Below are 13,609 nucleotides of genomic sequence, written 5' to 3' on the forward strand. Positions count from 1 at the left end.
CTCTGACATTAAGGAAGAAATTCTTTACTGTGGTAGGACTGCCAGCTGTCTTTGATTGTCAAGGTGATAGCCTATAAAGATAAGGTCCTGTGAGGGCTCCAACTGAGACTTATGTATATTCCCTGTTATTCCTAAATACAGACAAACTTGGAGCAATTGTTGTCTTGCTAAAGCACGTTGATCCACTAAATGAACTACTATGATCCAATCGTCTAAGTATGGAAAGGTTTGTTCTTCTAGTAATCATATGTGAACCAAAACCAGGGCCATGCATTTCATATACACCTAGGACTTTTGATGAGACCAAAGGGCAAGGTCCTGAATGGAAAGTGATCAGCTCTGACTTGGAAGCAGAGCACTCTAACACTGCGAATAACACTGATGCCCTTGAATGCCCTTGGAGCCAATGACTCAACACCAACCACCTGAGCCCTATTAACAGTCAGTGCTAAAGGGTACAGCATTAATGTTATTGCTGCAGAAGACATTGGCATGGGAGATGTAAGGCCTGTTTGCATCGAGGGTCCATTCATAGCAGTCAGGCAGTACTGATTCCATTGCTACTGGAGTCAAAACCAGGCCTGGAACATCTCAGTGGCAGGTGGAACATCTCAGCCTGAGGTAGGAACTGTCAGTTCCAAGATGCACCATATCAAAGTTGTGCTTTGATGAAGGCTGGCATCATATACTCACAGTTAACTCACACGGGACTTCTATTGGATATGTAAGACCTAACCAAAGCCACTGAAGGAGGTCTGGAAGAGATCAATTTGGAGTTCTTTCTGAAGAAAAAAATGCCAGTAATCCTTCCTGGCATCAAGCCCTTTGTGAGGCATGAAGACTTCTGTACATGAGGGAGTGTACATGGAGTAGTTAGGCTTGGAGCTTCCCTGCAAGTAGTAGGGAAAGAAACCATGAGGGTTTTAGTCATAGCTAGTTTCTCTAAAATGAGATGATCCTCATGCTTTCTCTTTTCATTTGTCTGATGCAGGTATTGAGGAGGACACTGTCAGTGCTGAGTCTATGAGAATTGTGTCCTTCACTACCAGTTTCTTTCAGGACTCTGCCAGAGTCCTGAAACTAAAGTTTCTGCACATATGTCACACTTTCTAGTCAGGTGTGAAGTTCCTAGACATACTGGAAACAAATCAAGTGGCTCCTAGGGCAGAGTTTTTTGCCCACAGGGCTTACATTTCTGGAACCCAGGTCTGCCTTCCTTATCCACGGATAAATGTGACAACTATTCAAAATTATTCAACAGTCCTATGAAGCAAAAATATCCAAGAGTATTACCAAAGCACAATACTGCTCTGCCACCAGGAAAGGAAAAAACAAGCACCAAGTGAGTCAACGGCCCAAGAAATGACTGGGTAGAAAAGGGGATACGAGGAAAAATTGAGAGGGAAGAAACTTTTAGAAAAAGATAAGTAAAGCACTAAAGAAGCTGAGAGAACTTTGACTGCTGACAGACAATAGTGATTAGAATCTCATGGCAAGAAAAATTCGAACTTAGCTGGCCAAACGCTATCAAATATATTTCTAGAATGCTCAAGCTGCTCAGAGATACTGTTGTCTTAATGGTGGCAGTGAGGTTCATAGGTAGGTACTAGGCTATCGGCCCAAGGGCCTACGTAAGCCTAGCCAGCAAGGTTCCATAGCTTATGCCACCCAAGAAAGTTATTTTCCTGTGCCACTGTCCAGCAGAGACACAGAAGTGATCCCCGGGGTGTATTTCCTATTTCCCATCCACTCATCAAGATTTTTCTTGGAATGCTAATGAAGAACTTTGCTTGACATAGATGGGTAGCTTGTTCCAGAGTATAGGAAGTCTCTAAGACAGGAATCTATCCCTCCAGCGTGTCCTGTTTATTGTGGTAACAAGGTTTAGGTCCCTAGAGTGTGTAGCTCGGAGGGATTGGGATTTCTTTAGGTGTTGCATGTCCAACAGCTCTGGGTTTGACATAGCTTTATATGTTAGGCAGAGATCACCTCGGAGTAGGCGATATGCTATGGAATAAAGCTGGAGTTTTTTGAGGTGGTCAGTGTAGGGCATTTGTTTGAGGCCAGTAATCCTCTTTGTGAGGTATTTCTGTGGCCTTTCCAGCTGCTGCAGATGTCTTGTTAGGTACATTCCAAAAGGGGCATTGTACTCTATAATGGGTCTAATGAGTGACGAGTAGAAGGGAACAATGACCTCTTTTTTCCTGGATGAGAACCCTTTTATGATGAGGTGTGCCACGTAGAAGGACTTCCTGACTACTGTGGCGATGTGACTATCAAAGGAGAGACTACTGTCCACCTGGGTCCCAAGGTCTCTTATCACGCATTCGGTGTTAAGTAGATTGCTGCCTATGTGGTAGTTCATGGGTACAGAGTTTTTACCAAAGGGGATGACACTGCACTTTTTGGCATTGAGCTTGAGGCCATGGCTCTGACACCAGGCATCTGTCTTAGTGAGGCCGTTCTGTAGGATGTCCACATCATTTGGGGACTTGTCTATGGCTCCTAGTTTGCAGTCATCTGCGAACTTCATTAGCCAGAGGCCTTCTGTGTTAGTCTGTACTTCAGAGAAGTAGATACCAAACAGGAGAGGTCCCAGGATGGAACCCTGTGGTACTCCACTTGCCACTGCTTTGAGGTCAGATTTGGAGTCTGCAACTTTTACTGTGTGGGTTCTGTCAGTGAGCCAGTTGGCAACCTATCTTGTGACATAGGGATTTATACCTAGTTTAGTGAGTTTATCTATAATTCCAGAATGGGGGATGGTGTTGAAAGCCTTGGCGAGGTCAAGATAGGCTGTGTGAACCACCTTACCCTCATCCACGGCATTAGTGACTGCCTCAAAGAAGTCGATCAGGTTCGGGAGGAATGATCTGCCTTTCACAAACCCAAACTGGGTGGGATCCAGAGTTTGGAGGTTACCAATGTCTTTGTTTATGAGTTCCATGATGATACGTTCCATGGCCTTGCAGACCAGGCTCATCAGGCTAATAGGTCGATAGTTCCCGGGATCAGTGGTGGCTCCCCTTTTGTGGAGTGGGATAACTGTTGCTGTGTGCCATTCAGTGGGCACAAGGCTCATGCAAGGCTATTATTTAACATGGTGCTTAAGTGGGGAGCCAGTTCGTTCTGAAGTTCGTGTAAAATGGAGCCTGGGATGTTGTCCGGTCCCATGGATGCTGTGTTTTTGGCTTTTGAGAGTGCAGCTTTTACCTGCGTAGTTGTGATTACAGGGACTCTGCATTCTTCCTGTATAGATATAGGCCCTTTAGGGGGTGAGAGGGAGGTAAAGTTAGCACTGAACCTATCTGCCAGGATGTTGGCAATATCAGGTCTGGAGAAAGCAGCAGGAGGAAGGGATTATGGTTAATAAGGAGTTTGAGTTGTAAGGAGTATGCATAACTCTCAACTTAACACAACAAATCTGGACATAGCCTAAAATGGTTGGACAAAGACCCCAAAATAGGGACAAATTTTAAATATTGTACTTAGAAACTTAGAAATTTGCTAGAATAACAGGTTGTGTGTTTGCATGCATTTTCTGAAGGATATGAAATCTGAAAATCAAATGTATGTCATTATTTAGTGACTTCAATCCTCAGTGATTTGCCAAAAAAATCACACATTTTATGAGAAACAGACAAAAAATATGAGGCAAAAGTCTGGACATTCTGCAAAACTCTGGACTGTTGACAGGTATGGGATTATGATATTGTCACTACAGGTCCTCAAAGCACCAGTCCTACAGTTTTAGTGTCCGGACAGGACCTAAGAAATATGATAATCTCCTTTACATGCATATTTAATCAGTTTAATTTATGTGACTCTTTGACAACATATTCTCCTATTTAGAGATGATAGGATTAAAGTACAGTGCCTTACTGACTTCATCTTGAGGGCATAAGCCAGTAGAGGTGCACTGGAGGAGGTAAAACATCACTGTATGCCCTGTGCCATTCTAAAACTGATAGTTGGTATCCTTTATCATTAACAAAAAAGCTGACAAGTCATTATCTCTAAATATGACTACTTAATCTGTAATACAAATATTAGGACTAATATTTCTGAATGCATGGAGATCACTTGTACTTCTACTGATTTAGTCGTGCTCAGAGTCAGAAATCTGTTTTTCACAGACATCTGATATTTCATGGATAAAATCTACAAAATGTCTTATGTTTAAACTTTGAAACAATTTATACAAATTTCCATCTAGTCTTGTCTCTCACCAATATATCAGTGTTCTCAAAATAATTTCTCCAGTATGGTCGGATTTTTCTTTGCCCTCCAATGTCCCAGACATTCAGCTTGAAGCCTTGAGACTGAACACTCTTAATGTTGAATCCCTGAGAAGGAAAAAAGAATCAGAGACAGATGTTCAAACAATAGGCATTATGATACAAGGTTCCTACCTATAAGAGTTCTTCCACAAATTATGTCTCTCTGCATCTCTTCTACATGTTTTGCTTAATTATCTTACTCATATCAATGCCACAGCTAGTATAACTACCATTGCTACAAATGCTAATTACTGCCACCAAGGGGTCAGCATTCAGTTACCATCCATCCACTGACTTTTTCTGTAAACCACAAACAATTTGCATCTGTTTCACCATTCTGAATAAGTGGCAGAGATGGTCATCAATGTGGGTGAGGATGGCAGTAGGGCAAGGTTGCAAGATCAGTGTCCCTAATTAGCAATGAAGCGTTGTATAGGTCCCAGAGAATATAAGGTCTTGAGTTCAACATTCAGAACTTGTGTTTTGGGCATGGACTGATGCTGAGTTAGCTCAGCAGTCACATATAAACCTTATACTGACAGATTCAAAGCACAGAGAAATATTTGCATTGTTTAGCAGCAGAGAGGCACCACTGCCTGACTGGGAAGACTTATGAATATGGATTTATTTTCTTTATTCACACAATACAAAGGAAAGGGGAAACAACTATATCAATCGCTCCCTCCCTTGAGGGGTACAGATGACAGTCTTGTTCTCCTTTCATGTTCCTGCATGTGTCTAATGCTAGAAACTTTGGTCCAGTTGATTGTATGAAGCATCCTTCTAAAAGTCTATGTTTTGACTTTAACTCATTCACTCCAATGGAGTTCAAGAAGTTTGCACTGTAACTTCCAATGGGCAGAGCCTAAGCCTTTTGAACGAATCAAATTATGTCCCCACATTTCAAGCAAATGTTCATATGTCTGGAATTTTTGGGGTTACTAAATAAGTGTAAATGTCAAACTCTTCAGCACAAACTCTTTTTGCAATGGTAGTAATCTTTAGGTTTTAGCTCTTAAACCAAATTTTATAAGTCACAGTAAACACAATAACCATTACATTTGTAATATTTTGTAAACAACTTACAATATCTCAGCAACCACAATTATACACATACTGTCAGCACCATTTTATTCATCTAGCTGAGAGCTTTTGTATGACACTAAGGAATTCTGTCTGTGTTACTTGGTTGTTGAAATATTTAGAAAATTGTGAAAATTATATCTATATAAATTAATATCATAAAAACAACAGTTAATATCTATTTACCTGCACTAGACAGAGGTCAAAGTCTGAGTTTGCTATTGTGCAAGCTTTAAGATGAAATATTTTAAAACCTTGTATATAGCATGATTTTGGAATTATTAATACAAATATAAACAAGTAATATTTGACGCCTAGTGATGTCAGTAGGAGTTAACTGCAGATGCACTTGGAGGCATCACTTGGATGTAATGAGTTAAAGTGAGCCTTGTTAACAGTTCCATGCTAGACCAAAATCTTGTGCCCACAGTAATGATTACATGCTAAAATGTAAAAAGCAGTACATGTTAATAAACAAAGTAAAATCAGAACATGAACTTTATATATAAAGAACTTGCATTCAAATATCTGTAGCATGTCCTAGCAGTATGAGAACATGGACTACTCAGCACATTTCCTATGGGAAAATAACTGAGAGAATTTATCAAAATGTTCAACACAACTTTCATTCATCTAAGAGAGTTCTGCACTTACCATTCAAGAAGTTTTTAACTAGCTCTGAGTTCTCTGCATTTAATGTGAATTTTTGGATCATGTAAACTTAAAACCTAAACAAATCACTAGTGTGCCAAGACTGTGTAACACAGACTGCCAAGATAAGTAGATCCCATGTGGAGAAGTGATTTTATGAGTGGACTGAAACCAGTGAAAGGCTAATAGCTATTCAGGTGAGCAGCATTGCACAAGTTAGCTAGAGATGGCATGAAGGAAGGACTGCATCTTTATATGTAAAGCAGTACAGAGAATGGCATATAACTTCATTCAGCACAGAAAAGTAAGTGGCCACTTTTCTTTCATCACTGGTAAAGTTTCTAACTCTTGTTATTCTTTTACCTGCTCTGTGGTTCTGTGTCAAAGTGTCTGACATTCTGACAGCTAAACACGTCCTCAGTCACTAAGGGTAGTTCAATAGTTAAATCCACAGCTGACACATCAGCACTACTAAGGGTAGTTCAGTAGTTAAATCCACAAGTGACAAATCAGTACTACCTCTCAAACGGTAAACTGTAGAGTAAAAAAAGGCACTCAGATATAGTCAATTTTCCACACCCCCCAATGGGTCACATGGGATGTCAAGGATTGTGTATTCTACTCAGCCTTAGTAATATATGAAGAAAAACACAAATTTAAAATGTTGAATTTTGTGCCATGGAGAGAGAAACTGTAATAAGATGGGGACTATATTATACCTGTGTTGGTGTAATCTGGGCTACATCTTCAGAAGCAAGTTGTTTGAGTAGAGTGGTTTTCCCAGCATTGTCCAACCCCAGAAGAAGGATTCGTAATTCTTGATCAGGTACACTTTTCAGCTTCCGCAGGATTGAGAGTAGACCCTGATGAAGAAATGGAAATGAGGTATTAATTTCAGTATGCTCAATTACTTTAGCCCCAGGCTTATAAAAAATATCTGCAACACTGCATCTACTCAATCTACTCATATTGGAATTTTCTAACAGAAAATTATAATTTACCGGCATATATTGCAAGTTTTATTTATTTATTTAACATTTGTTGACCGGGAAAGTCCGACTAGGTTCCACAGATCCTGTTTTCAGCAGAGGTCCGGGGAGAAATGCTCCAGAAGCATGTCTTTAGAATGTGGGAGGAAACCGGAGTACCCGGGGGAAACTCACGCAAATGCAAGGAGAACATGCAAACTCCACACAGAAGGCACCCCAGCCGAGAATCGAACCAGAGAACCTCTTGCTGTGAGGCAACAGCATTAACCGTTTCACCACTGCGCCGTCCAAGTTTAAGTTTAAGTCTCACCTTTTCTAAAGGGTTTATAGTAATACAGGACAAAATTCTACCTCTGCCTTTTTCTCCTTCTTTTTTTGTTGCCTTATTTTGTCTTATTTACCTGTCAACTATCCATTCCTCTCTCAGCCAATTGGTCCTTTCACCAGAGAAAGAGGGTCAGCTGAGAGAGGACATTATTCTATTAGCTATCGTGGTAGCATATGACATTAGGGCCTAATTTTAGAGATGATATCAACAAGAAAATGAGAGTAGTATTGCTGAAATTGAATTAATCCTTAGCCTTAGTGAGTACTTTCTTTCACAAAATCTCACCAAGACGACACTGATATATATATATATATATATATATATATATATATATATATATATATATATATATATATATATATATATATATATATATATATAGATTATATTTTATATAACATACATCATGGACAGAAGTAGGTTAAAAAATAAAAAATATATCTGGGTGCACAAGACCCATAATAAAAATGTGCCCAATCCTAGTAGGTACACTGGTGCCAGGACTGGAAAAAATGACAGTGTGGAATCCTCAAGACATGGAAACATTCCTACAATGGGGCTAGGCTGGGCCCAGGGGTGGATCGTCCCCCTGTTGCAGAAGGAAGTAACAGTCAACAAAAATCACAAAAACTAATAGGCCAAAAAAGAGCCATGAAGCTGATAAAGTGGGCTCTTGAGGATAAGAGAGAAATAATGCATTGTTACTATTATGCAAGAAGCCCAGAATTTCCACAGAAAATATACAAAAAGATTAAGAGAGAAATTAGAGGAAAGAAAAATACTTCCACAACTGTCAGAAGCTTCAAATAAAAATCTGTGTTTATTAAAGAATTTACAATCATACTTAGATATGTAACTGATACATGTAACTCTATATGAATTACAGAAGGAGTCATTATTGGGCACATTGTGGGTGCTGCGAAGAGCACTTCTGGCTAACATCAGAGACTGAAACAATACTAATTTCATGAGCTTTAATCATATTTTGACTTAGGAATGGGTTCCTTTCCTATCATGGTATTAGAAACCCAAAAGACTTGGAGAAATTTAAAAAAAAAAAAAAAAAAGAAAACAAACTATAGCAACATTTTTTTATTTATATACATTATACATCAGATACATTTTTTTCTTTATAACTATCATTAATCCAACATAATATAAATTGCTCAATTACTGCCGTTCTTTAAACCTCACTCATCCTCCTTCTGACCATTATTCTTTATGTATTATTTCCACGATTTCCATTTATTTTATGTAATTTGCTCCTTCCTTTTTCTAAAGATCAATATTCAGTACTTCAAATACAGCTGGTTTAGATTTCCATTTTCTAGTAACTGCTTTTTTGGCAGCCAACAAATTAAACTTAACAAGGTCTTACTATGTGTAGGCATTTTGGATCTTGCATCCCAGCATAAGGGAATAATTTCCTTAGTTACAGCCATTTGCTCACCCAGTATTTCTGACTCTATAGGGAATTTTTAATGTCTGTCAACTCATTACACTCTCAAAACATATGTTCTCAGTTACCTCTTTCCTCCCTGTCACACCTCCAACATTTGTCATCTACCTGAGGAAAAATTATTTGACGTCTGCTTGGGGTATAAAAATAAATATACAGATATTTTATTGTTTTATCATTTACTGACTCCACCTCCTAAATACACACATGTGAAGCAGTGGTCTGTTAGCTGCAGTGGTTCCAATGTACTGCACTCCTGGTGTTCTGAAGATACTCACCTTGGTACTGAAATACTCTTCTCAGTGACTGGGGCAGCTGGAATGATCCATAAAATCATGAAACCCTGAAAGACAGCTATGGAAATTTGAAGTAACCCCCTCAGATAATAGTATATTAATATTTTCAAGTCACTTGACCCAGGGAGTGAATGCACCATACAGACTACAGTTCCTGATTATTTGTGAACTCTGGTTATTGTTTTTCCTGACCACGCTTGGACTACACTTTTGCCTTTGCTTAATTTACGTTTATTATGTACAGAGTGCTTCCTTTTGAGAAGTAAAAATAAAAAGCCACAAAATATGTACCTCCAAATGTCCTTGTTGACCTTCTTTGTCTTTTAAACTATTTTCCTTTCACAAAGTCATAGTCCCACTGTACCCATCATTGCCAGTTATAGAATACAATACCCCATTTGGTGTGTACCTTTTCAAACATACAGAGGTTCCTAACAAGACAATATTAGTGGTCAGAAGTTTCTTTGCTCCCAAGAGAAACTTGAAGTCCTGTCTCTATACTTTGTCATGGAGATCTAGGTGCATTCTGTTCCACAAAGGATCCCACCCTTGTTGATCTCTTGCATTTCTGAAAGACAAGTAGCTCCATAAATATGATAACTAAAGATTTAAATCTCCATCAACATATGAATAAAACATGTTAGAGGGACATGTATCTCATCCAACATTTACCCCATCTCTGCAATGAACTGACTTGCTTTGCGTGCAAAACAGGGTGACACCCTCCCATCCTTTAAAAAGAACCTTGATCTTATTTACTTACCTATTTGTGTTTATTTGGAAAGTCCAACAAGGCAGAAAGACCCCCTTTTCAGCAGAGGACCAGGGGGAAAGTGCCACAAAAATTCATTACAGGTCAATTCACATTATTCAAACAATCAGAGTACAGATATGGATAACATATATCAAATGGTATAGTGAACGTTTCTGTAACAACATATAACACAAAGTAGTATTAAAAGAAAGCCATTTTGCAGCAAGCATCCAACAGACATAATCTAATAGTCATAATAAGAAAAACATATTATATCAAGCAATCAATAGTCACAGTGTAGAAACCATCTGGACATGGCAAAGAGAAGCTGTAAAATAGAAATATGTATGATAAATTGAGAGTATTGATCTAAAGAGAAAGAAAGTTGTAAGCCAAAGGTGGCTAAGAGTATGTGATCCTCGGTGAAGGTAGTTTTAAGGAAGAAATAAAGACGGTAGGATAAAGAGAGGAATATAGGAATCAGGAACAAGTTTGTGTTAGATTAACTGGAGGAGGTTTGGACAAGGTTGGAGATAAAGAGGATGAAATTAGTATAATTAATATATGTATATAAAACTCTAAGAGAGATCTTTCTAAAAGGATAAAAGGTCAAAAATAACATGTCCTACATGGACCAACTCAAAGCCCTGTCATTGTACTCAAGTAACCTACAGATTGCTAAGAGATGACCTCTGTCTGGTATACAAGCCATCCTCTGACCTAATACTAATGGATTTACTGCACATCAACAGCTCAAATGGCATCAGAAATACTCAGTCTAGGGATATAAACCTCTTCTGCAACATCAACAGAATGGTTTGGAGGGACATGTATATCTTGCTGAGGCTACTGCTGCTCTGGCATTTCCCATTCATGTTAAACAAAGCTCATCCCCGACCATATTCAACCACAACTTGGATTTACGGATGGGAAACATAAAATTTACCCCAAGACTACCAACTATACTACTAATGGATAGACAGAGCTCCTAAATGCTTTATCCATTACATTGGCCCTCTTAAATTATCTGTGGTATGATCCCAGTTCTTCTCACTAGGGATAATTTATAGTTATTGATCAAACATTGGGTAAAGCCAATTAAACACTAAATGTGCCAGGTTATTTCAAGCACCAAAAGAGAAATTGGCTAGGTTTAAAATGGCCCACAAAGGCAGCTAACCTAGTATTTATCTATGAAGGTATAAATCATATATATATATATATATATATATATATATATATATATATATATATATATATATATATATATATCTATATATATATATATATATATATATATATATGAATAAATAACATTACATTAATACATCAAAGTATCGAATGGCAAGTGATCGATCAATTGTGCCTGATCACCGGTGAATTCCCTGGCTAATTATATATACCAAATCCAAAATACTACTACAGTCTGAAAAAGGCCATTTCTCAAATCTGAAATGTACAGCAATCTTGCACAAACTTAAAAAGCAGTATGTACGATCATCTGACTTTCAAAGACATATACCTGCTTTTTTTGTCTTCAATCAACTGCACGTCCAACCAGTTGGAGGAATACCATATATTATATCTACATACATACATACATATATATATATATATATATATATATATATATATATATATATATATATGGGTCTACTTCATTTCACTGAAAACGCACTTCACTGAAACACATTTAGTTGAAAACTCATTTCACTGAAAATCAGTTGCCTGAGCACAATTCATTGAAACTCATTTGACTGAAACTCATTTTGTTGGTGTGATCCTGGAGTTAGCACATATAGTAAAGAGGGGTGTGTATATTAACTTCTGGAAAGAGTTATTCATTCAACTTGTAAGTATCCATATCTATGGTTTCCAACATTTAAAATAGTTATTTTCAGTGAAATGAGTTTTTAGTGAAATGAGTTTCAGTGAAATGTGTTTTCAGTGAAACAAAGTAGAGCCATCCTTTCGAAAACAAAAAATACAAACTCATTTATGCGAACTGGTAATATTAAAAATAAACACACACACTGCATGCAATCTCAGAGTTAGTATATATAAAGTAGCAGGGGTGCAGGGGGGCTTGCCCCCTTACAAAAATATCTTTGTAGATTTTTTTTTTTTTTGTAATTTTACCAGTTCGTAGCCTGGCTTTTGCCACCCAAGAAACTTATTTTCCTGTGCCACTGTCGAGCAGAGCCACAGAGGTGATCCCCGGGGTGAATTTCCTATTTCCCATCCAATCATCAAGATTTTTCTCGAAGAGTGCTAATGAGGAGCTTTGTTTGATATAAGTGCACTTTTGAAAAGATGAGCTTTCGATAAAATAAACATATATATATATATATATATATATATATATATATGTATATATATATATATATATATATATATATATATATAGATAGATAAATATATAAAATAAACACATATATATATATATATATATATATATATGGTTCTATAGTGCAGTTCATCGAACTGCACACATCGAACATGCACTTTCACTAAAGTAAACAAAACAAAATTAAAAAATACACACAAAACAAAATGTAAACACTACCCTGCACCCCTACTTTAATATTCTAACTCCCAGATCACACCACAGTGGGGGAAAGGGAATATTAAGATTTGTTAGTTGTACATCAACAGAATATGTTGATGTACAACTAACAAAAAATGCAAAGTGCATGTTTTTTCGTTTTTTACCTTGTTTTAGAGAAAGTGCATATTCAATATTATGCACTTTCGCTAAAGTCAGTTCGTCGAAATGCAGTTCAATTAACTGTACTTTCGACTTTCTGACAAGGACCTATATATATATATATATATATATATATATATATATATATATATATATATATATATATATATATATATATATATATATATATAAATATATATGTGTGTGTGTGTGTGTGTTTGTGTTAATATAAAATATAGAAATATAAAAAGAACTAGGCGTCTGGAGGACTATGCACAAGAAAACTATGTAGAAATAAATTGGGAGTGGGAGGAGAGAGTCAAAAATATAAATAAAATAAAATAAAATTAGATACTGAAAGAAATAAGACAGGAAAGAGAGAAGAAATTTGACTGAAAAGATAGAGTGCTTTTTCTGTAAAGTAGAGGAGGGTGAAAAACATCATGAGAGAGAATGTAAAGTGTGTAACATGGATAAAAGTGATGATAACATAATTTTATCTAACCAAAATAATTCCACCAGTGCTTGACCAGGTATACACCAAGCAAAATCCAAAGAAAACCAAGTCAGTCCACAAGGAAACCACAAAGCAGCGTTTTAATAATCCAAATAAAAATAAAACATAGAATGATTAAGCGTTTTTGTCTGTCAAGCCAGACATCTCCAGAACCACCCATATTAAACTCAAAGTTCTGCTTAAAAACATTCAAAGAAACACGCCCCTCCAAAACAACCAATGCATTTAAAGAAACATGCTAACAATAAATACATGTAAAGAATTGAAATAATTTAAAATAGTACAAAATAGTTAAAAGTAGTTAAAAACACTTACATTTGCAAAGCCCTTCTCTTTAATTCACTAGAAATAGAAATGTTACCATTTAACCCTGGTGGGTATGCAGCATCAAATTTAAGCTACCATTTCATTTCCTTCCTAAGTAATTCATTTTCCCAATCTCCACCGGTGTCATGCAAAACCTGCTGTTCCAAAATTAAAAACACAAACCTATTAAAATTTAAACAATATAATGAATGTCGAGCAAGTGCACTTTTGTTGTCCCT

At 37.0% G+C, this 13,609-nt stretch overlaps 1 protein-coding gene across 1 annotated transcript in view; it reads right to left on the reverse strand.

Annotated features, from left to right (window-relative positions):
• The window catches only part of LOC122812096 (ADP-ribosylation factor-like protein 3), a 369,684-nt gene that overhangs the window by 150,812 nt on the left and 205,263 nt on the right, over window positions 1-13,609 (reverse strand). The window contains exons 2-3 of the mRNA XM_044084375.1: window positions 6,734-6,877; window positions 4,230-4,346 (exon numbers count right to left, since the gene is read on the reverse strand). Coding sequence (XP_043940310.1) covers window positions 4,230-4,346; window positions 6,734-6,877 — 261 coding nt within the window. The remainder of the gene's footprint in view (window positions 1-4,229; window positions 4,347-6,733; window positions 6,878-13,609) is intronic.

Source organism: Protopterus annectens, chromosome 9.part0, assembly GCF_019279795.1.
Source record: "Protopterus annectens isolate FY-2018-M chromosome 9.part0, PAN1.0, whole genome shotgun sequence".
NCBI classification, from domain to species: Eukaryota; Metazoa; Chordata; order Ceratodontiformes; family Protopteridae; genus Protopterus; species Protopterus annectens.